The sequence below is a fragment of the Ixodes scapularis genome, unplaced genomic scaffold (assembly GCF_016920785.2).
Source record: "Ixodes scapularis isolate PalLabHiFi unplaced genomic scaffold, ASM1692078v2 ptg001934l_1___fragment_3__unscaffolded, whole genome shotgun sequence".
NCBI lineage: Eukaryota > Metazoa > Arthropoda > Arachnida > Ixodida > Ixodidae > Ixodes > Ixodes scapularis.
In genome coordinates this window covers 204,811-230,004 of record NW_024610211.1, presented here as the reverse complement: position 1 = coordinate 230,004, position 25,194 = coordinate 204,811, and the positions used below count along the sequence as shown (strand labels likewise).

The 25,194-nt window shown below is 48.0% G+C and overlaps 1 protein-coding gene across 1 annotated transcript; it reads left to right on the top strand.

Moving 5' to 3' along the window:
* The first annotated feature begins 23,359 nt into the window (after positions 1-23,359).
* Positions 23,360-24,430, top strand: LOC120836519. The gene has a single exon (XM_040205472.2). The coding sequence runs from the start codon at positions 23,376-23,378 to the stop codon at positions 24,327-24,329; it is 954 nt and encodes a 317-aa protein (XP_040061406.2). The 5' UTR covers positions 23,360-23,375; the 3' UTR covers positions 24,330-24,430.
* Positions 24,431-25,194: the final 764 nt, after the last annotated feature.

Here is a 25,194-nt window from a genome sequence, read left to right as displayed (position 1 = left end):
GGATGCCCTACGCCTTGTCCAGGCCTTGATACACACTCGCTTAACCTACCACCTTCCTTACCACAACCTCACCCAGACCGAACACACTCGTATGTCTGTATTGCTGCGGAAGGCGCAGAAACTTGCTCTCGGCCTCCCAGTTCGCACAGCCACCGTTTGCCTCGAGAGGCTTGGGGTGACCAACACTCTGGAGGAGCTCATGGAAGCTCATCGGGCTGCCCAGTTGACGCGCTTGCGCTGCACGGCTCAGGGGCGGGCACTCCTTGCCACCCTTGGTTTTCCACCCTGTCCCGCTACCCTCGCAGCTGAGGGTCTCTCCCCCGCTGCGCGTGCCAGACTCACTGTGGCTCCCATCCCCCGTCATATGAATCCTACCCGCCACTCGGCTCGGCGCGACCATCGCTCGCGCTACCTCCGACGCGCGTATCCGGTGGGTTGCGATACCGTTCGTGCCCTCTTCACGGACGCCAGCCCACAGGGTGTGCGCGGGGGTATCACAGTTGTCGTGGACTCTGATCTCAGGACAGTCCACGCGGCAACTAAGCGTGGTCTTACCGACGTTTCCATCCTGGAAGAACGAGCGGTCGCCAGGGCAATACTTTCTACCTCCTTTCTCTCCTCCTCCATGCCCATTCACAGTCTCACTGATTCGCAGACGGCCTGTCGGCACTTCCTATATAACACCTTACATCCTTCCACTGCATCTTTACTCGACCCGTTCCTATCCTCCACCTCCCACAATTTCCGGCTGATATGGGTGCCTGGGCACGCAGCCGTCCCCGGTAATGAGCGCGCTCATGCGCTCGCCCGAGACCTCTCACACCGGGCGCCAGGGGAAGACTTTGTCAACATCCAACCAGCCCCTTACTCCTACAGCACTCACCTTGCAGAGCTACGCCTCGCTCGGCAGCATTATCCGCCTCCTCACCCTTCCCTTACTCGCAGAGACGCCGTCATATGGCGACAACTACAAACTAACACTTTCCCGACCCCCCTCTTCTACTCTTACCTCCACCCGTCACTCAGCCCGCCTCAGTGCCCGCACTGCGGCGACCGTCCCAACCTTTTTCACATGGTCTGGCAGTGCCAGCTCATTCCCGCCGTCCCACCCAATTCCAATCCCACCCCCACCTCCTGGGAGGAGCGGCTGACCGATGACACGGCCACTGGCCAGCAATCGCTGGTGGACCGCGCCAAGGCGGTCGGCGCCACATATGGGGCCCCGGACTAGGGGCTCCACCCGAGAGTTTGTCACACGTCGCTACAATAAAAGTTTATTCACTCACTCACTCATCGCGATTTGTCCCCAAAATATGCCCCTAGAGGAAAATGCGCAACGCCGCATCGAAGGGTCTTGTGAAAGCAACATTTTTAACTTATGAAAATGTAGAATGCGGTACAATTTAAATACAATTACCGGTGTCAAGTCTAGCTCGCATCAATTATGTCTTTTCACACAAGTGAAACAATTTAGATGATCGCAATGAGTGAGCTGCATCGCGATCGTGATGAGTCGTCATGGCCGACGGTGGATGTCGCGCGTAAAGTGCTCGTGTGTCTGTACGAAGATTTGCCTCAATTTTAGAATTTTTGCTGTCCAGTCGGGCTTTTTCAAAGGTTATCACGTCGCGATTACCACTCGGCAGTCTGGTGGGGGACGTGAACCAAGTGTCCTCGCTGAACTCGAGGAGTAGGACAGAATCTTGGCCCATAAGAGAAAGGTTCCTCGCAAAGACACGGAAGAAGGCGCATGATTTCGAGGGCGGACGCGCCTCGTCCGTCGCCACACGGCATCTCGGCTGCAGTGTCGGTAAGTGCATGCATGGCATTTCAATGGCCGGTCTTAGCGTACCGTTGCCGTGCGCAGCGAAATCGCGACTGGGAGCTCGCGCTGTAACTTTGAAGCATGCTTTTCAGCGCGCTTAATACCAGCCGTACCGTGGCCACCGCAGAGCACGGTAACGGCCTTCTAAAACTTGCTACTTGTAGTAAACAGACACCGTGTTGCTTTTGGTCTTATTGACTTTCCACGAGTGTGCTGCCTCGTGATGTTTCTTTGAAAGCTCGGATCGGAGCGCTCAAGCGGACGAGTTAATTTCTCTAGAGCTGTGCATGAGGCAGCCCGATACCTGAATTCTAAAATGTAGGCAATGCGCATCACATCACCGGGGAACAAGAAAGGCTGCCAATTTGTTCTGCGTTAACTTGTGTTTGATTGGATGATGCAGGACTCATCTGCTGTGGCCAAAGGTGCTAGTGAGGACCCAGCACAGATGGCAGCTCCACCACCACCAAATAGTAGGTATAAAAACAAGTCTGGATTCATATCCATAATACGTGGTTTGCGCCTGTGTCAGAACATGTATTATGCATGAGTGCCGTCGGTAGCTCCATGCTGGCGGCCATTGATGTTGTGGGGTTGCAGCTTTGCTACACTGTGATCATGGTGAACTGCGCTGGCTCCAGTAGCCCAAAGTGACAGCTTTTGTACCCATCTCAGCAATTGCACAAAAATGTGAACATGACCTGCATTGTGCATAACTACGAGGAAGGTAGAAGATGCTGTCATTAACATATCGTGCCTGGTCGGTAGCTCCCAAGGTGGCTGTAGGTCCAACCGTGTTGATGTTTCTAGCAAGGTGACACCTCAGCAAGACTCACAAAAACTTAAGTGTACACATGGTGCAGAGACAATCCACACATGGTTAGTCGAGTTTTGTGTCGAACAAGACACAGATCCAATTAATGAGACTGTGTCAGTTAGTAAAAAGAAGGTGCCTCCGGTCCTCTTTCCCAACAGCAACCTGCTTCCACCAAACATTACCGGCAGCACCACATCTAGCCACCGCCCTGAAATTAACAAGGGAATGACACTAAAACCAAACTGGCTCACCAATTTCAAAACCGGTGTCTGCTATTTATATAAAAGGTCCACTTCTAAAAATATTTGCTGCAAAGGGCTGTGGAAGCAGGACGCACCTGGCTGGGCATTGCCTGTCGAACTCGGCAAAATCATTGGCGTGTAGTTTTGTATACTTCTCTTAATTTTTTGCACTCAGGTATTCATGTCCTCCACCTTAGGCTAGATGTCACAATCTGTCACAGTTGAGAGTGTAGGAAATCGCGTACCACCGCCGATTCGCCATTTCCCACGTGGTCCGTCAACAACCCGAGTCCAGCCTGGTTCTTTCACGGGAGCGGGATTCCGCTCCCAGTTTATTGGTACAATAACACACAACGCTACAAAACACTTAATCTAAACTACAAATACACGCGACATTACACAAATATTTACAAACGCACGTTAAGCCCAACGCTAAACACAAAGAAGGCCCTTAAGCCTCGCGTTCCGCGATATCCTAGATCCGGTCGCCACCCACCTGCCTGCCTGCGTCTCGGTCTCGTCCGGAGTTCTAAGAGGCCTCCCGCCCCCTGGCCCACCGAGTATCTATCACGATCGATGGGCGAGGAGGTTTTCCTCGCCCGCCACGGGGGCGCCTGCAGCGCCATCCAGTGGCTAGGAGAGAAAGCGGCACGTCGGGAGCCGAATTCGAGATCCCGATCGACCCCGCGGCGACACGACCATGTGATCGTGTCTGAGTCGAGGCAGCTACTTAGCTTCCTCGCGGCCCAACTGGCAGAGTGGTTTGATAGGCGCCCTCGTGAATGCACGGTGCGCCATAAGAGTAAGTAGCAGATGGTTCTCGCCACCACACAGAGCAATATTTTCTGCATACTGAACTGGAAAAACACGGACAAACTTTGTCATAATCACTTGACGGTTTAAACTTCTGCCTAGGCTTACCAAAGTGCCTGCGCTAGCACATATTTCCCCACACGTCTTCGAGCAAGCGCGCCCGTGGCCGAATGGTTCTCGTGCTTGGTTCCCACACAAAGAACCAAGGTTCGATTTCTGGCCGTGCATGCACCTTTTTGTTAATGTCCCGCACCTCCACCAAAATTTCACGAATGACAAATAATCAGTTGATGAATGAACAGAAACTAAACGTTTAATTTGGCAAACTTGTGCCGAAAACAAAAATACAAAGAGGTAGCATCACAGGCGTCGAAGGTCGGCGGAGTAGCAAGATCGATCGCAAGAGCGAGACTCTCTTTGTATCGCCACGCAGAGCCCCTCATGTACATGCGTGGACTTCTGGAACAATCAGCATAGAAAGTTCGGTGCGTAGAACATTCTGACTTTGAAGAAGCAACGGGATTCTTGAATTAAACCAGAATGCAACATTTTCAGAAATAACAAAAATGTGCATGTGCGGCCAGGCATCATACCTCAGCCCTTTGTGTGCAAGCTAAGCACGATAACCATTCGGCCACGGGCAAGCTTGGCCGGAGACGTGCATGACAATATGAGCAGCCTCTGCCATTAACCACATCTGACATGTACGAAGTGGTGGTCACCAACACGGTGTTTTTGCAAGTACTCAAAAGTCTTGTCTTTTATACTGACATGACTTTACCTGCAAACCATGCCTGTGTGCTACTGAAACTGTGTCATGTCAGCTGTGCACCAGTCATCAGGTAGAGCTGCAGCGGAAAAAGATAAGCACAAGCGACCAACGACCGGAGCAGAAAAATCGCGACACACGATGGTGGCCGGCTTAAAGCAGCCCATCCTAAAGCTGGCATTTCGAAAGCTATCTTATCCCTCAATTTTCTGGCAGCCACCCACACGTTGAGACATGGAACATGACTGGCACTTGCTATCGGCGCGCTTGGGAACAATGGCACTGCCTGTCACGATTTTGCTACTCCGGTCATCGGTCACTTGTGCTAATCTTTTTCAGCTGCAGCTGTACACTGCCACCCTGGATGGTGAGGGCATGAACTGCCCCCAGCTGCACTGTCTAGCACCTCTCGCCCACTCAGCAGGAGCAGCTGGTTTCATTGCACATGCTGCTGGGCACCCAAGATTGCAGCATATTAAGTGCCCTAGTTGTAGAGAAGTGCAGTCAAGGTCTAAAATTGGCTGGCAAGCATTGTTTAGAGAACCATGGAAAGAAAACCTGTGTCATATGGCACTAATGAATTATTCCAGGCCGAGTTTCTTCGTCCTTGCTTTATTCAGTTACATCCGGAGCAGCTTGTGCTCACAGTCTTTGTTGTTTGCTCAATGCAATGCAGAAGAGCTGGACTTCCACAGCGCCAAAAGCATTGACGGGAACAACAGTTAACTTGTCATTGGAAATCAGTTATGACAGACAGTTATAACACAAAGGAAAGTGAGTGCAGGACTCTTCTGTTTTCGCTCCTTTTCATTTTCGGACCTTGTGTTGTGTTTCGAAGTGAGTGATTTCAAACTTCTCGCTTTCCATTTTTCATGTGATTGACAGAGCAGGCCTGTCTGCTGCAAAGTAATTAGATCATGCTAGGTGCACAATGCTCAAGGCTGCTCGCTTCATAGGTTGTGTGTTGTACTGGAAGACCCACAGCATAAGTCTACTGGTCTGAGCAGTTCCTTGGTTAGGAAGGTGCCCACATAAAAAAAATGTATTTCAGGAGTCTCGCATTCTTGATATTTCCAGCACTGCATGAGTGTTCTATAAGGTAAAAGCAGTGGTATGCCATACACTACTGCTCACCACACCCCTGGGATTCTCTTGTTCTATGTAATTTCTGTAACATAGTCATTAAAAATGCTTGTTTTTATAAACATTCACCCTTTTCGTGTTCTTTGTTTGCAGGCTGTGGAGGGACAAGCAGCTGCACATGCCCAGCTGTCATCTTCACTGACCACACTCGTGGTGCCCCTCATGGGGGTGCAGAATTTACATCCACAATAAAACATGCTCCCTAGGCACCATTTTGCATCTGTCATGATTTCAGTATAGCATGGAAAAAGGATTTGCAGCACTACCTTGGTCATACCCGACAAAATTGTCTTACATCGAATACAAATTTTGGGTCAGGAAATCTCGGTGCAATTGTTTATGTGCGGGGACTCGTATCTCGACTTCAGATGTCGATGTATATTTCATATACAGGCAACCAGAAATTTCACAATTAACGGTGACACGGCGGTGCAAGTTAAATCGTCCAGATACCACCAACCACGGTTAATTTTTCACCTTTTCTTCCTCTATGCTTGGAACAATATACTGCTAGAGCCAGAATGCTTATGCAGTCAATGGGAAACAAGATGCCACCCATGAGGAGGCCTTCCTTTATTCTCTGTTGCAATGCCTCGACGTTTCGCTTATGCGGTTTGCATTTTTGCCAGGTTACCCTGCCAAAAGCATTGTGTTAAAAAGCTTTTTCGGAAACATCGACTTAGTACAAACTTCCATTTTAGGTACCATACCAAAACTCCAACAGCACACGCTTGGTGCGGTGTTTCTTCAGCGCAGGCACAACAGCAATAAAAGAAAAATGCTTGTCATGTCTATCTATTTCTGTCTGATATGAAACACCATTTTATGAAATACCAAACTTGTCTGCCATAGGCTTGCTTTAAGTTGTTTTGATGCGTAAGCAATTGCTTCAGACCAGAAAAAGTGCCCTTCTATCAAACTACTCTCGGGGTCTGCAAAAGAACCCGAGAGAATTGAATGCCGCTTTATCTGTCTGTTAGGTAGACCATTCTGCAGCCAAAGGGACTTACCGTGTCTACTTGATTTGGCAAGTTACAAAGTATGACAAAACATTGCAAGCGCATACACACAAGTATATTTCGCAGATGTGACGAGAGACAAAGCTCGTAGTAGCCTCAACAGCTGCCAGGCTTCAAGTTTGAGCAGGGAGACCCTGATAGGCAGCACATACTTGCAGAGGCGGCCACCTCTCAGATTTTCAGCACTGCACAGCGTGTCCTCTGCTGCCGAAGCTTCCATCGTCCTCGGGGTCGGACTCTTGGGGCTCAAGGGGGAGGCCTCAAAATAGAGCTATACAAGCCCGGATTGTGCAGAAAGTCAAATGATGTTGCTGTGCCTAGCACCTTTGCAACCACCGGAACCTGCTTTTCAGCATCCTATTCATTGCTCTACGACAGAATCTCAATCAATGCTTTTTGTTAAGCTTGGCCTCAGGACAGCGCAGCATCCATTAGGGTTAGAGGAATTGGTGTGCGAGCATGGCTTCAGGGTTTTGTCGCTGTCACCTGCACACAACAGTGAGGCGGTATCTGACATGAATGTTTCATAACCTTTTCAGTTGTCCAAAAGCACATCAAGACTAGATAAAAATTCTATATGATAATGCAGCCTCTACTGGGAGCTAGTAGGTGCATAGCACCCAAAAAGGCTGAAAATGTAATAATAAAAAAGATGAAAAAAAAGTGGAGGTATTCCACTTGTCTTTCACAATACTCAAAATTGTGCCTTCAGGGCAAAGAGGTGTCAATTGAGTTTATAATCTCTTTACTTTCCTTTATATACAAAGGTGGGAGATGGGGCAAATAATGTCAAACGTCAAGCTGCATGGCTTGCAGCTTGACGAGGCGCCCTACCCGGTGTGGCAGAAACGTTTCAGACAACACAAGCAAAGAACAAGATACTGTACGAGTTTGAACCTGCAATCGTAAAATGAAAACGTACACAACGTGCTGCAGCAGAACAATTTCCAGATGTTAAGGCCCGAGGCATTTGGATGATACACATGCAATCACGAGTAAGCTTGAATCCGTGCGACTATCTCGCACGACACTCATCACGGTGAATGAGGCACCCGTCTTCTACTGAGAGCTCTCGTGCAAGCGCATTGAGAAAATGTTCCATTCAGACTGTATTAGAACACAGCGTATTGAGCACTTACCGACAACACCGCTGAATTCGCATCGCTGAACTTCTTGGTCGTCGTCTTTCCGTCTTCACTTGGCGCGCGAAGCCCACCCACCTTCAGCCCGGGTTATCGATTATCCTCTCTGTAGCATCCAAAGCATGCGACTCGCAGCACACCGACGCACGGTGACGTCTTCGTCGCAGCAAAATGTGCCGCCAGCAACGCACAAGGAGAGCACTTGCTGCTCGGCGGTCACCATATGGGGCCCCTCGCGACGCCGCCAAAGCTTCCACGGCAAATGTGAGCACCAACGAGTGTCGGGCAGCATTCCCCGATTACGTCCCTGACGAACCTTGAACGGCGAACACATAAAAAACGTAGCGATAGTCCGTGAAAGCTCGCTTTGGCCCGCCCCGTCCGCGAGCTTGAAAGTCGCCATCTTTATTGACTTTGGCAACTTTGTCTGCCCGACTACTACAAAGTTATCTCCATCGCCAAACTCAATCGTGACCACATTTTGACGTCACCGAGAAATTTATTATTTCACCAGCATAGCTCGAACTCCATCGGAATCCGCAGGGAAAAACTCAATCGCAACGTCACATCACGTGACCGAAAGGGCAGCCAATCAGCGACCGATTAAGTTAACTTCATCGTTGAGTTTGCGATCTAGCTAGGCAGACAGGAGGCGGCACCACAACGGACTCCGATTTCTGTATTTCGAAAAGAAGAGCCGTAGTGCGTTCGCCATTGCGTCAAAAACATGTTTTACGATTGCTTTTATTAAACTTTATAGAAATGTCGCCTACAAAAGCTTCTAGATTTCATGATTTTTGACGTCACGAAGCAAAAGAAGCGAGGAGGCGAGGAACGGCAGAGGAGAACGCGAAAAATAAAAAAACGCGCGCCCGCGTGAAAAAAAAAAAAAAAACATTTTTTTCCCGATGCGTTTTTTTTTTTTTGGGGGGGGGGGGGGGGTCTATCCGCCGAACTCAGAAACCTCACTCAAACTACACTCAAACTGAAGAGCCCCTCCACTTCCTCGAGGAAAGGCGCGAGGGCGGGCGCTGGCCAATCACGACGGCGGATCCGTCCTCGCGATTGGACAGCGCCGGCCCTCGCGCCTCTCTCAAGGAAGTGGAGGGGCTCTTCAGTTTGAGTGTAGTTTGAGTGAGGTTTCTGAATTTGGCGGTATGACTACAACTTGCATCGTTTTAGACAATAAAAAAGAAAAAAAAAGGCCCTTGTGGTGTCAGCTTACATTAAGCTAGCTGGATGGCGGGTGGTATTTGTAGCTTTCGCTGCCTTGTCTGCTTACAGGCGAACGGAATGCACTAATATTCGTTCTCTTAAGTACAATGTATTATTTTTACGAGGGCTACTATAATGCGGGCGTATCAAACATGGGAAGTAGCGCTTAAGGGGCGCGACTGGTACTCCTGGCAAGACGCGCCCATATTATACTCCGTTCACCTTAACCCCCCATTCACACTGGAAGCGGATCCGCGTTCGCGAAGCGGTTGCGAAAGCGGTTGTATAAAGATCCAGTGCAATTGCACGCGCATTTGATGTCATCGTGTGCGCGTGCAATTGTACTGAATCCTTATACAACCGCGTTCGCAACCGCTTTGCGAACGCGGATCCGCTTCCAGTGTGAATGAGCCCTTAAGGTGAGACAAGAAGCTCCGCCTTGAGCGCGAGCTTGCTGGCTTTCACAGTGGTTTGACTGAGCGTGCCTGCGCGCTCACACTTGTGTTAGCAAGGGCAGAAAGGTCGCGCTGAAGGCGGATCTTCTAGTCTCAGCTGAAAGGACCATGAAACGATTTTCAAATGGAATTTCGTCCATCGCACGTCGTAAAAGGCGTCAAAAGAAAACAAAAACAGAAAAAAGCGAGCTAAAAATTGTTGTTTTCGCCATATAACTAAAAAAAAAACGGACTCTTTTACACCTTTTCACTGCAATTCATCCGCGGTGCCACGGCACGTCAGCCAAATCCACATCTATTGGATCAGAGCCTACCTCATCAGCACCGCGATCCTAAACAATAAATTGCAGGCGAATGTTTCTTTAAAGTTTTCTTAAAGAATATTCTGGTTCACATTTTGTTGAATAATATGCGATGTGACGGAAATCGACGAATTTAATAGTGCTGTGATGTAAGCGCCATTTATCGTGTGGTAAACGAAGGAAGCGAAAGATCAGACTGCGTCTGCGCATAGCTGCCTGTCTGCGGAAAAAAACATGGCGTCGGTGGTGATCGTTGACATGGTCGGCGTGTTGGAAGTTCATTGTCCTGCGTAGAGCGTTATCCTTGACTGAATTCTCGTCGCGTGTAGCGATGATAACCCAGTACGTCCTGGAAGGAAAGATCTATCTACTCGTGCGGTGATGTTGTGGCAGCACCTTCAATACAGCAGAAACGCTCGTGACGTCGCCTTTGTTTACTTCGACTACACTGGTGCTTTTTCAGCATTTGCCTCCTCAAACACCGCCCGGTTTTTTTCTTTTATTTTGCGCAGTCTATACGTGGGATCAAGTTCAAGATATTACTGGTGCGTACTGTATTTGTAAGGTGTGCATGAAGGATGCGAATTTTGACGTGTTTTCATCACCCGAGAAAAGTGATTAGTGTTAGCATTCCTTGAACGATCGCAATGTCTATGTGGCCACGAAATCATATTTTTGTAATGATTTATTGAAAAGAAAAGAAGAAAGATGGCTTGTGAGGCGCGTGAAGCTAGCTCGTGCTCATGATGAGCGCGGGTTAGAACGGGTGTAGACACCAGCGAAACTTCTGTCAGTTCTTGAGTCTCCACATTGGCGCCCAACGTGGAGCCCCAATGTGGAGACTCAAGAACTGACAAAATTGTCAGTTCTTGAGTGTTAACATTTGTGGTCTGAAGCCGTTTGTTTCTAGAGATGTCACCCTTTAAGGATACCCTAACGAACTCAGTCCCCTGCCATTTTTCGCCACCGGAAGGATCGTTCACTGTAAAAAAGAATCCCGTCAAAGTACTAGATATTGACGTCAAATTTGTGATGCCGGTACAATTACCGTTGTCTTTCATTACGGTCAAAACATTAACTAGGTATCACGAGCATGACAGTCATAAGGCCCTGCTGTTTGCCTCGTAACCTGACCCGTAGAAGCAAGGCAGAAAACCGTAACGTTCGGTCACTTCACTGCCCGTGATGGACGACCCAAGGAAAGAGTTCCCCGCATTCGCACCAATTGCACAAAACATGACACATCTGTCAACAAGAAAACTATTCCTAGAGCGAATGTTGCTTATGCCGCCGCCGTCATGCCGCCCCTATGGCGTTTTGCCCGCGCGCGACTCTCATGGCGCTTTCCAGTTCTGAAAAAGGCTGTTAATTTACTTTTTTTTTTACAGTGTTGCTCATGGTTATTTTCTATTCAGGCATGCCACCTCGGCGCAGCAACACCCATTAATTTGGGCGATCACGAAGCCGCTGCCGATCCTCCCTACGCCCCCGATCCTCCCTACGCCCCCAATCCAACCCACGGGGCCACTCTTGCAGCGCCAAGCGACATTGCCGCCGTCAGCGACGGCGCCGCACTGCCGAGGCTTGCACCTGGTGCGTCATGGAGGCCAGGCGAATCGTCACATTCGCGTACCGGATGGCCTGGGAGCACGAACCTCAAGTGCCAAAAGGGTCTGCACCAGAGGGCGTTCCCCATCCCTTCGGCGACGGACAGTAACGGAACGCTGTGCTGCAGACCCGCCCGCCGCCTACGAGTAGGAAGAATACACCAACATCAGTGAACTTTAACACGACCCACTCATTTCATGCGAACAACATCTTCAAGGAGCACTTCACCGCCACCGAGACGACCGCCAGCCAACGCTGGTGCTGGCTGGATCGCGGGCCTATACCTGCCCTTATATATAAGGGCAGGTATACCTGACGACATCGAGGCCGCCTTTGTTAATGTCAGCCGGGCCTGCCCCGAACTCCTGCGCCCAACACTAACTTTACCACCAGAATTGGCTAATGTCAGACTTAGCGACGACGAGATGTAACCACAGCGTTAAACCTGATACCCTCACAAGCAAAAAAAAGACTCAAGCGGTTCCGCTACGTCCACGTTAGAAGACATCAAATCCCTGCGCGACGATAGACTATTCTGAAGACGACGGGAGGCCACCGCCCGTCGCCAAGGCCTCACCGACGGCCCCCAACGGCGAGTGGTGATCAAGGAAGCACGTCTGTCCTGGCCACCCTAGCATCACTTGCAGAGGCCACTGCTCCCAACAGAACCCTATCGTTGACGGAGGCTGTGCAGCGACTGGACGCACAGCATTATTATGCCACCTCCCAAAGAACTCCACAATCATGGCGTCTGCTCTGAAAGGCGACCAATGAAAACCACCTGCAAAAGAAACTTCCTTCTTCCCCCTCCTCCTCCTCCTCCTCCTCCCCCCCCCCCCCCCCCCCCGAAAGGGGAAATGATGTGGGGATTTATCGAAAAGAGAAGAATAAAGATGGCTTGTGAGGCGGGTGAGGCTATAGGTCGGGCTCATGACGAGCGCGGGTTAGAACGGGTGTGGACACCAGCGAAACGGTTGTCAGTTCTTGAGTTTTCACAGACTATACATAGTCTTTTGCAATCGTAGAAGAGGCGTGTCGTGAGATTTGCACTATGAATAAAGTCATGTTTTAAAGTCGTGATCGTCCAAGACGGCCTACTGTATATATATATATATATCTTTGTTTTTTCATCCACTCTGCACTGAGAGCCTATTCCGGAAAAATAAAAGTTTATAAAGCTTGAGCTTTATAGAAAACTCTGGGCATTTTTTTGCTACGCCAGTGAGTGACAGCGCGTCTCCTGCTTTTTAGAGATGCCACGGAAACGGCTGTCGTGCTGACGACCTGCTGCGCTTCGTACCGGTGTATGGGACCATGCCATTGTTATCGCTGTTGCGCAACATATCTCATTGAATTTCGCTCCGGTGTGTCCATGGCTATCGCGGTGATGAGAGGCGCCGATTCAGAAAATATGTCAGTGGCTTCGGCGCCATCAGTGTTATAAAACCCTGTGGTAAAACCTGCCGGCACACTCGCCAGCTCGCCGTTAACGCTCCTATTCTCCGACTGCACAGAGTATTTTCGGATCCGGTGAAGGCGCACGTCACGACCGTCAAAATTACGCCGCGGCTTGTTTTCCAGTGAGCTGAAAAGGAAGAAAAACTTAATATTTCAATAATTTGTCGTGTAGAAGTGAATAAACCCATACGGAAACGGATGCCGGTTCGACGTTCAGTGAACATTGAAGGTTTAATTTGAAAGTTATTTGGAAAAAGTAAAAAGATCATTTCAGGGTTCCTTTAAGGATGAACGGAGTATTGGCGACTGCAGCGAAATCGACGCCGCGTAGCGGCAACGCCTAGAAGCTCAAAGGAGGTTGTTTTGATTCTGTGTCTGCTCTCGCTGCTTGGTTCTCATAGGCAGCATAGAAACAAACATCGTTTCCAGTAACTATTTTTATGCTTCCGCCGTGTGATCCCTACGCACTGAACATAGAAGAAGGTTTCTACCGTCGAAAAATCGCTTTGCTTTCATATGTAACACCGATTTTATGCAGCAGTGCGAGGAATTTCTGGTGGTCCGCGTGCTGGACGACGAGAACGACCTCCTTTTGTTCGCTATTTTGCCTGACCAGTGCGCCGCCTATTCGCGATTCCAGCGACCTATAGGGGGCGCCACCACCAAACAAACATGGCGGCTGGGTCCAGGTCGCGTCGGCTCGGCCGGGCCGCCTGAACGGGTGGTGCATTCAATTTAACAGATTTTCTTTTGTTTAATGCCACGGTCCCACAGAATGTGGCAGTTTAGGTACTTTTTGGCAGGTCGTTACTCATCTCCTTTTAAACACTGTTTTGTGGGATTGATGTCATTCGAAAGGTAATGTAATCCTCTTTCATTTGATATTATGTATGTGTTGGTTTTTACTGTTCACGCGCGTTTGTAGCGTTGCGAATGTGATGGCGCGGACCCTCACCTGCTTCGCTAGTTCATGTTTTATGAACGATCCATTAAAGATAGCACGGTTCCAATATAGCAGTTTTGTTAAGATGATGTTGGAGCAGAATGTAACGATACACTTTTTTGGTATTTGCACTACTTGGATTTTTTTCATCCCTCTAAATATTGCCCTAAAATTGACATTTTTCAGCACAATTATGTTTTTAATGACAAGCGCTATGGCAATGAAATTAGCTACAGATCAGTACTTACAATTGGTAATATGCAAAAAGAAAATTTAGTTTTGTGTAATTTTTTTTTTTGTTTAGATATTTTATATCAAACGTAGCACTTTTTTGTGCTTCGAGTCATGGTACCTCAAATGCCGCTGCGGAAATAATTAAACTATGATACAATTTTTTATAACATTTAGAGCTACAATGGTTGCCCAAGAGATGGACGATGGCTTTTTTTCATTTTCAAAGTCATAACGCTCCTGAGCCCTTCAAACTTACCTGTTTTTGACGCATATCTTTTTTTGGACATCAAACAGATTTATTGGCATCTAATAACATTTATTGTTTGAAATAGATATACATTGCGAGGTATTAAATTTTCACAATGATCTTGCTTTGATTTCTTAATAGGTTTAGAGCCTAGCTAATTTTAAAAAAATTAAAAATTGTTTGGGTGTTTTGTTGCGCTACTTGGCAGATGGCCGACAAACTGCTGATTTCTAGTGTTCAAAAAATTTCCGAGGGCGGCGTTGGCGTCTGCATCATCATCAATCTCCGTGTCTTTTCACCTTCACATTTAAAAAATATATTGGAAGATTTATTATCGACAAATGAATGGTTTAAGTACTGGGTCAGGTTAATAAATCTAAGACAAATAATTACACACGCGTAGCGTGATATAATATGAGTTCATTATTCGATATGATTGAAATCAATAAAGAATAAAGACGAAGAGGAAAATAATATACCCGAGTTCACTTCATGCCTAGACTCACTAAATGAGCTATAAAGTATCGGCACTCCGTTCCCCAAAATTGTTTTGGGCACCGCCATTTTGGGTCCTGTTCAGAGCAAACGCAACTGCCGATCGTCATGATCCAAAAGTACGACTTCCTCAGCATTAGATGCGGTACTAGGAAGCTGATGCAATATTGCAATACTCTGTCGCGGGTTGTTTAAACATTTGTGGGGGACGGAAAAGCGTTTCCTGTGATTTTAGATGAAGCTTCAGGTAACTGGCAACCATGATTTTAAGCCACAATATGGCCAAGTGTCGTTACTCTGAACCATAGCTAATTTACTGGCACAAGCGGGAACAATGAGGAAGAGGCAGGTGTCGAAAGGTAGCGGCTTGTGGAATCCACGGGGCTTACGTCATGGCCCCTCCAGGTATTACAAGCCTTTTGAACAAGAGCATGAATAGTTTCATTAAAATGTTAAATAAGCTACGCGTCAGAGTAGCGACACTTGGCCTTAATGTGGCCTAAAATCATGGTTGCCAGTTATTTGAGGCTTTATCTGAAATCACAAGAAACGCTTTTCCGTCCTCCACTTTAAACAGTGTGCGACAAAGCAAAGCAACATTACATGAGCTTTCTAACACCAAATCTAATGCTGAGGATGTCGCACTTTTGAATCATGACAATCGGCAGTTGCGCCTGCTCTGCAAAGCAACATTACATGAGCTTTCTTACACCCAATCTAATGCTGAGGATGTCGCACTTTTGAATCATGACGATCGGCAGTTTCGTCTGCTCTGCACAAGCACCAGAATGGTGGCGCTCACAACACTGTCGGCGAAGAGAGTGCTGATACTCTAAGCGCAGCTAATTTATTTGCTCTAATTCCCGCGAAACGCTTTCTCCCTGACTGAAACTGAAAGTGAATATGAATAGTACACCATTATTATAGCTTATTTAGTTATAACCAACTACAGATAATGAGAGGAGGAAGCGTCCGGGTAGGAGAAACGCGGGTTTTATGTGCGACCGTTCTAACCGTCTCAAAAGAGAGAACGCGCGAGCTTGCGCTGGTTTAAAACAATGCATCCAAAGAAAAGAGGCGGCACGCTGTGTTCTTTGTTATTATGCGTCTAATTGCAAATTGTTGTGTGTATGTTTATACAGCCGGAAGTTAGTCCGCCTTAGTGGGCGTCTGACTCTCAGCTGTAGATGAGCAATTTAGCCAGTGCGGTACAACCGCAAACCTGGGGTCTTCGACGTGCACCACGCAGTAGTGATACACAACCGCACGCCGGTAGGATACTCTTCCAGACTGAAACGGGCAGGGGCGGGGTGGCTTCTGCAGCGCGAGCTCTCGCTCCAAGTGCTCCGAGCTGGTGCGCGCTGGACCATGCACTCGGCCACCGAACCCCCCCCCCCCCCCCTCCCTTGTGCGTCTAATTTACATACAGTTATAAGTATATGAAGATCGACGATGGACGTCGATCGTCTCGGGGTAATGTAACGTAATCACATTATATAAATAATAAACTTGTTGAAGGACTGAACGACTCAATTTTTAAATTCTGGGATTGTAATATGGCGGTAGCCTATTGTACTTACTGTTGATGAAGAGCAATATGAGCTGACGAGGTAATGATTAAATGATGAGGCTCTATAAGGACGACGACATTAGTGGGTGTCAAACCACAACGTAGAGTGCCAGACTTGTTTCAAGACTTTCTTCACCCGCAACAGAATATGGTAGAATCAATGATGCTGCTGCTTTACAACTGTACGTGGAACAGGAAAACTGCACTGTGCAGAAGTGCGGCTTATTTGTTAAGATGAGGGACGGATTTCTATCAGCATTCCCTGATTGAATACTTGGAACAAATGGCCTCATTGACGTAAAGTGTCCCCGTTCCAAAAGATTCTTGAAGCATACTTAAACCGCAAAGGAGTATGAGGCGAAAAATAAGAAAAAGGAGCCTGGTGTGAAAGGTCCAAATCACCCCCATAGCTTCTACTATCAAATACAAGGGCAGTTACACAATACACAAAGAGAGTTTTGTGATTTAGTTATATTTACACTCAAGGGCATTGATATCCAACGTATTCAGAGAGATGACACCTTCTGGTCAACCAACATAGAGCCTTTTCTACCAAAGTTTTTCATGCAAGGCCCGACTTCCGCTGAAATTCCTTACGTAGACAAGTTGTCCGACCGAATAAACTGCAATTACTCCCGATCTGGGAATCTCTCGATCTTCGTTCGTAAGCCATTAGTATCATGAGATCGAGGGGTGTTGTACACAAACGAGACGTAGGACATCTCATTCCACGTCTTGTGTTCCACGTCCACGTCCATGGAGATCATTTAGGCGATGGCCTCGTTTAGTCGCTCTGTCAGCCCGCTCGTCTGCGAATGGTACGCCGTCGTTCGATGATGGCTGTTGTGGCTGCGCCGGAGGATCTCCTGAGTTAGCTGTGGTAAAAACGACAATCACCTCTCTGTAATCAGTCCTTCGGGGGCACTGTGCCTGAGGACGATGTCTTCGACGAAGAACTTGGCTATTTCCACTACGGTTCTCGACGGGAGTGCTTTTGTCTCGGTATACGTTGTGAGGTAATCGGTAGTGACGATGGTCCACCGGTTTCCTTGCGTCAATGGTGGGAACGGACCAAACAAGTTTTTTCTGATCTGCTGAAACATTGTAATTGGGAGAGTAATCGGCTACACACTGTTAGCAAGTCCCGTGTATTTCGCGAATATTTGGGGTGAAAAACACGCCATTTACACAAATTACCATAAATTTACACGATGAGTAACGGATAATTCGTTCAGAAATCATGCGAGGTTGTAAAAAACGTGTTTTGGTTCGGTCATACACGCATAACCGTGTAGCCGACCTCGAAAACACGCATCGCCCCCGGCGACGACCGCGGCATTGCCGGCTATCGAAGCACCGGAATGCTTGGGGACACACTTAGAAAGGACCGTCGAGACAAATGCCGCGGAAAGAAACATGTCTCGGAGACAGATATGCACCAAAAGCAATTGCGCCATGTCGCAGGACGTTGGCGAAACCCACGCTTACCGGGCTCGCCGCCATCTTCTGGTCGATGGCAATGCGGCTTGCTTCATGTCGCCCATGTTTGTATTTAGTTTAGGAGTCCTGATAACAGTTTCTTAGACACAAATAAAGTTATGGGTCTAATTATTCGTTCCAAACAGTTAAAATGGATATAAAAAGCGTGTCCTCGATGTGAACACGTGACATTGCAGTTGGTTTCGTTTTTGCTTTAACCTTCAACTGCAAGCGATCTGGCCACGGCGCAAGCGCAACGCCGATGTACGCTGGAAGCAAGCGCCGGTTGGCTTTCGTTGTTTTTGTTTGACCGGAGAAAATCTGGCAAGTACGCATGGCGCCGCTACTGTTTTGGTTTGACGGGACGCGAGAAGCTTCGCATAGAGCTTCGGAGTTTGCGAGCACATAGTGAAGACGTGACCGGACAAGTGCCCCTGTGATGTTCCTGGAAGACGGAAAGTAGCATTCGTAATCGCCGTGTGTGCTTTGAAAGCGAAGGGAGTCACAGGGTCCACGAGTTCGCAACCACAAGCCAAGGTTCACGACAGCGCGGCGTTGACTTCGGCGATCTCGTTCTGTTTGGTGCAACCCGGCGATGCAAAAAAGAGCTGAAACATTCGTCGTGTGTGGTGCGGTGCTTTGTATTCCGGGTCTGTTTGAACCACGCTTTTAACACGGAGCGCAAATTGTTTGTTGCGTGGTGGAGGTTCAACGGGTACAGTCCCGTCGTCGTCAGCTGATCCGGTCCAGCTGGTCCGGGAGGACGCAGCGAGCGTTTTTAAAAGTAAATCTTCCCTCGTTCCGTTTCAAACTGTGGAAGTATCCCGACACATACCGTGAGTAAGAAGCAGCGGGCGTTTTCAACAAAATTACGTTGTTTTAATTGAATAATGGACTCCGGATTGTTGTCTTAAATCTTCCGTTTTTTATGCTTCGTGTTGGACTGCGTTTGCATAGCGACGCACACCGCTCGAGTATGATTCGGTCCTGCAACGAGTTTGTTGCGGCAATCATGCGGCGTGAATAAATAAGGGCAAGGTTTCCTACCTGCCCACAGATGCATGTACTGAGACCATTTTTTATGTTGTGAACGTAGTGCTCTTTCTTTATTTTGAAAGACGCGTTGGTGCATTTATTATGGTACAATCACTTGAGAGTTGAGAAATTAGAGAGCGAGCAAGCTTTCTCAACTTTGTCTCTCTCTCTGGCACTGCCCTGTTTCAGTTTCAGTAGGCATATCTACTAGCAGGTACAAACTGCTCTAAAGCAGATAAAAAACGGGAAGCTTAGGACGGTGCTGACTCCGTGTTTCGCGCTTTTCGCAAGGTGACAGGGTAAATGCTTTTGTGAGATATGCGGAATATGCAAGCGATTTGTTATGCCCGTCGTTTGCGTCTCTCCAGAAAACGAATAATATGATCTACTACAAAGGCGCAATCACAAGCCAAGATTTAAGATAGCAGGGTGTGTTCAGATAAGATCGAACACGCGAGTCCGGTTCGCATTTTTGTTTTTCTTCATATTTTTATATGTTACTCCCCAATATGTGGAAGGAACGAAATCACAAATGTTTAAAAACAAAACAAATATATCTAAAGAAAAAAAAAACATGACTGCCCCAAGACGGAAACGCCGTTTTCGGGCTTTGTCTGTTCTGTCAAGTTTGACTTCATGTAATAGGCAAACTAAATATACCAAAAAACTGAATATTTTTCAGAAAGCAGGGGATTATAGTTACTACATTTTTTAACGTTTACAGTATTCTCAAAATTATATATCGCGCGTGCCAAATTCACAGATGTGGCTGCTTTAACGTTTTGACCCCATTTTTGTGACTCGTTATGTCGTTATATGTTAAGGATATTAAACTGAAACTTTTTTTATATGTCCTTCCTAAACTTGTCCTTTACCAAAAAATAAATTGCTGCTCTAGTGTGTGATGCAAAATATATACAGCGCTTCAAACATATTCGAAATTGAAAAGTTCCGCAACTTCAACGTGCAATTAAAAAAAAAAGCCATCTTCGATCTTTTTAAAATTTGGAGGAATCACTCTCCTCTACATCCTCATTAAGTTCCGTTAAAAACATGTTGCATCATTTTGTTTCCGTCAAAAGTACAGCGCTTTGAAATGTACCTCCCCACGTGGACATGTTCGCCCAAGGTCACGGCCGCAGTGTGGCCGCCTTCCATTTTTTTGTTTAGAACTTCTCATAAGGTCCTGTTTTTTTACTTGTGCACGAGTTCGAATCATACATGTGGACCGCTCTAAATGCATGTATAAAGTACACGTAGCTCAGGACAGCAGCCCGAAGCATCGAAGATGCGAACTAAGACGAGCCCGCCCTTCGTGCTTAATTGTTGCATATGCCGCTGCACGGTCGCGCGAACTGAAACACAACCACCCGCACGAGACTCTAGGGTCGATAGAAAGAAAGCACATAGAAAACCGGCCGTGTATTACGTGCGCGTTCGCCGTGTATAGCGAACACGACCTTTTGAGCCCAAACAACGGCGGATGCAACCGGAGACGCCGGGAGGGAACAGCCGGACGGCGAGCCACGGGACGCCTGGAAGCAACAGACTGGGCGCGATCGCAGGCCATAACAGACGCTTTCGTAACACCAAACAATTGTAACCTAAACATTTATATTGATACATCCTCGCACTATCCCAAATTAACCGGCACGTCACATAACTAAGAAGCTCCCAACCTTAAACACACAAAAAGGAGGAGTAGGAATATAATATAGACTTCATTATGGCGAACCTTAAAGGGGTTATGACACGCCAAAAATAAAATATTACATAACTATACTGCTAGGACCCATTGTATGTTCCTATAATCCTGCTAAATTTGTTTTGAAAAAGGCGCGATAGTTTCGTGGATAAATCGATTTATATGCGGGCCCCTCGGAGGGGCAGATCCGGGCGGACCTGGAGGCTGATGACGTAGCCAGCCTCCAGCGCGGTGTCTCCTTGCACGCACTCACAGACTTGGCTCTCTTGGCGTATCGAGCCTCAGCTTCCTCGTTTACCTTCCACGTTTCCAGCACCCGGTCTGTGACGATTACGTCTACGGCATCGATCGCCTTGTCGAAGTGTTCGACATTGATCGCAGCAGCGATGAGAGTGATTGCTATCAAGAGATGTTGGAAGCTGTTCATTCTGACTGCGACCCGCTGGCGACGAGTTCCAGCGACGACGAGTTCGCCGTGGTCACCGTCGTCCGGGAATGTCTCGCAGGCGCAGGCAGGCTGGAAGGTCAACCGGCCGGGGGGCGAGAGCGAGAATAGCTTTCCGTTTACCGAGCTGTTTGAGCGGTTTTGTTCGTACCGCGACGAGAAAAGCTTGGGCGATCATGGGGGCGCCTAGAATGAGAGAGTGTTCATGGTCACGTGGTTTATGGACACCATGGTGTGACTAAGTTGAGCAGTGTTGCCTGGTCGCCAGATGAAAATTATAAAAATTCGTAAATTGAATATTGCAATTATCAGAGCTCTAAAAATTGCGTAACTTGGTGTATATACTAAGTAGCCTATGAGCATTCCATTTCAAGAATAATCTATCCGTTTAATTTTCGTGTCATAACCGCTTTAACTGCGAAAGAACAAAACTATAGCCAAAAACGAACTCGAACGGAAGGAGACATAAATAAATAAAGGGAAGGGGGGGGGGGGGAGGAAGGTTTTTGGCAAGGTCGGGGATAAGTAAGTACAAGACGAGCGTGTTGGTAACAGTATGTACCAACACGCTCGTCTTGAGGAAGTATGTACATAGAAGGGGGGACGGACGGATAGCGGCACAAACTTTAAGGCTTTGAGATTACTTGGTGGCGCATTTTTGGCTCAGCGGGCGGGCTTCCACATGTGTTTTCGAGGTTTGTGTTTACGTCGGCAACTGTAAAAGGAGGGGGGTGGGGACGGGAAGGGGGTATATCTGAGTGGTGTGCTTGTGCACGATTCGACGGCGGGGGGGCAAGGAAGCGTTGCGAGGAAGTGGGGGATTAGCAGTGGTGGCGGTGCCGGGTGACAAGTCAACAGCGTGGACATTCTCATGGACGCTGTGGCGCCTAGCGTGTGTGCATGTATGTTTGTGCGAGGAGTGCTGCTGACGTGTACTGGGCGGGAGGAAGCGGCTTGACCTTCGGGACTCTGGATGTCGGTTGGGGCACCGTGGGGGCTCGCCTTTTTTAAACGAGTGTCTGACAAATAAACCTTCAGCTGTGTTTGAGACGTTGTGTTCTGTTCGTCCCTTTGTGTGTTCCTGAGTCTCGGGTTTTATCACCATCTGTCGCGCGGCATCAAATAGCAAGTCAAAGTAAACGTGCGCCGCTCTACACTTCACGTGTTTACGCTTGCGTGTCTTGGTCGGACTGCGCACGCACGCACTCATTTCACACCTCGTGACTTCAATACCAATAAAGTATGAACCATTCTCTCTCTCTTTCTTTTTTTCGGCGTCGGGCACAAGGGAGCGAGTCCAGTATCTGCGTGGCATATGCTTTGCTAATACACGCCTTGTCAGAGCGGAGTCCTCAGCTATGGCAGGGACTTACAGCGCCAGCAGAGTTTTTTGTGCTGACTATCTCAGCAAACACAAAAAGAAAGTCACAATGCAGAGAAATTTTCGCAGCGTGCGAGATATCGGTGTTAACTCCTTGAAGAAGATTTTGCCCCAGGAGACATCCGGTGAAGTGAAAGAAACAGATTACCTGTGCCAGCATTATTTCCTGTACTTCAAAGCTGAAATACAAAGTGCATCAGAGAGCTCCGACAGTGGTGGGGATGCATTTATCCCAGAAAGTGAGGCCGTTGACAAGCTGAATCGCTACGTACTGCCCACAAAAGTTTCACCGCTCAAGCCACCAGGTCAAGTAGCAAGCCGCTGCAGAGAGTCCTATGGGAAGAGGAATCAAGCGGAAATAGAAGAGGCCGTGGTTTCCGATGTTCGTACGGGGATTCAAACAGCCTACGGGACATCAGACGTTTCAGGACCGTCCCAAGATAAGTGCAACACGTGCAGCGAGTGGATGACCAACTTTCGCCTGGCATACGCTGCGTGTCCTTCCCACCAGGAACGCTGCCGTCTACTGACGCTCCTTCCCCCATCCCTGACGAGGAAAGAGATCGAACGTGCCGTGCCGGAGGCAACGAGGTACCTCATCAACAAATCTCGCAAACTGAGAGATGACTACGGTGTGTGGTCGACACCGGAACACTACTCGAGATGCAAGGTGAGCGAAGAGGAATTGTCGGTGGCGCTTGAGTACTTTACTAAGGACGAACTGGGCTGCTCAAGACAAAGCCCAAACCAGAGAGATGTCATTTGTGTCTTACTAAATGACAAAAAACAGTACATCTCCAAGCGCTTTATGACGAGGTCAATCCGCGAGTCATTTCGTGTGTTTAAAAATGCACACCCCGAAACCAAGATTGGCCTCACAAAGTTTCATTCCTTGCGACCCCGGTGGGTCAAGTGTGCCCCCCAGAGAGAAGTTTGTGTATGCATATATTGCGCAAATTTTAAGCTTTGCGTTGCGGCTCTTGGAAGCGTAAGCGGTAGGGACGTCAACATATTGGACTTGGAATTATTGTACATGTGCTCCCCGCCAACCAATGAATGCCGGCTTGGCGATTGTGGACGATGCCCCAAGGACAGCCATTTTACGCTCGAGCGGCTTGGAATCCCAGAAGAAGCAGAAATTTTGGTAGCTGCCTGGGAGTCCGGCAACCTGATAAAAAAATCTTTGGATTCAATGACATTCATGAACGAACTTCAGACACTGGTAGGAAGATGGATTCCTCATAATCAGATCAGGTCAATTCAAGGAAAGGCCATATACACAGAAAAACTGTGCGAAGAAAAGGGAAGCCTCGTGCTGCATTTTGATTTTGCGGAGAATTGGACCGTTGTTCTTCCCGATGAGGTCCAAGCCTACCACTGGCATAAGAAGCAAGTTTCGGTTTTTACATGCGTTGCTACAACAAGAAAATCCACGCGTAGCTTCGCTGTCATCAGCGACGATGTGTGCCACGACTCCGCCCACGCCTGCTGCGCAATCGGAAAGATAACAGACTGGCTTGATGACAACGCTCCCGTGCACTCGCAAGTGACTTTTGTAAGCGATGGAGCAGCGAGCCACTTCAAGAACAAGTATCAGCTACACGAGTTTAGAAAATTAGAGTACCCTGCAGCCAAATGGCTATTTTCCGCCACTGGGCACGGCAAAAATGCATGCGATGGCGTTGGAGGGCTTGTGAAGCATCAGGCTACTCTAGACAACCTGCGACAGCCGGCAAGCATGGCAATCCAAAATGGACAAGACATGTCAAGAATACTGTCTCAGCATCTCAAAGGGGTCAAGCTGCTCTACTTGGATGAAACTGAACTTGTAGAGTTCCGGAACCGGAAGAAGGAAGAGTGGAGCAATGTGCGAGCCGTCCGTGGAATTCAGAAGTGGCACGTATGGCGAAGTCGCAGAACGGGGCAGAACTCGGAACTAACTGTTTTCCGGACCGCGGAAAGCGCAACGACGATCACTATTTCATAACCGCTGCTTGAACATGTTGAGTGTCTATGCATTTTTATTTATTTTACAACAATGACAGACGACGCATCAAGAGACAGCCGGAACGAGTGGACAAGCCAAGGTGTCAGCGATTTATTAAAACAGTCGCATAAAGATGTAGTAAAAGCGCTGATCCTCAATCCCACCGAGGTGTTATGTTCAGTTCTTAGGTTTACTTCGCGAACCCAGGTGTTGTATATCGTTTCGTTCTAGGCATTTACGTTCGCGCGACCGAGTGGTCGCGTGACCCGGCGTCTCCGGTTGCATCCAACGTTGTTTGGGCTCAATAGGTCGTGTTCGCTATACAAGGCGAACACGGACGTAATACGCGGCAGGTTATATATGTTCTTCCTTTCTATCGACACTAGTGTCTCGTGCGGATGGTTGTGTTTCAGTTCGCGCGACCGTGCAGCGGCATATGCAACAATTAAGCGCGAAGGGCGGGCTCGTCTTAGTTCGCATCTTCGATGCTTCGAACTGCTGTCCTGAGCTACGTGTACTTTATACATGCATTTAGAGCGGTCCACATGTATGATTCGAACTCGTGCACAAGTAAAAAAACAGGACATTATGAGAAGTTCTAAACAAAAAAATGGAAGGCGGCCACACTGCGGCCGTGACCTTGGGCGGACATGTCCACGTGTGGAGGTACATTTCAAAGCGCTGTACTTTTGACGGAAACAAAATGATGCAACATGTTTTTAACGGAACTTAATGAGGATGTAGAGGAGAGTGATTCCTCCAAATTTTAAAAAGATCGAAGATGTTTTTTTTTTTTTTTAATTGCACGTTGAAGTTGCGGAACTTTTCAATTTCGAATATGTTTGAAGCGCTGTATATATTTTGC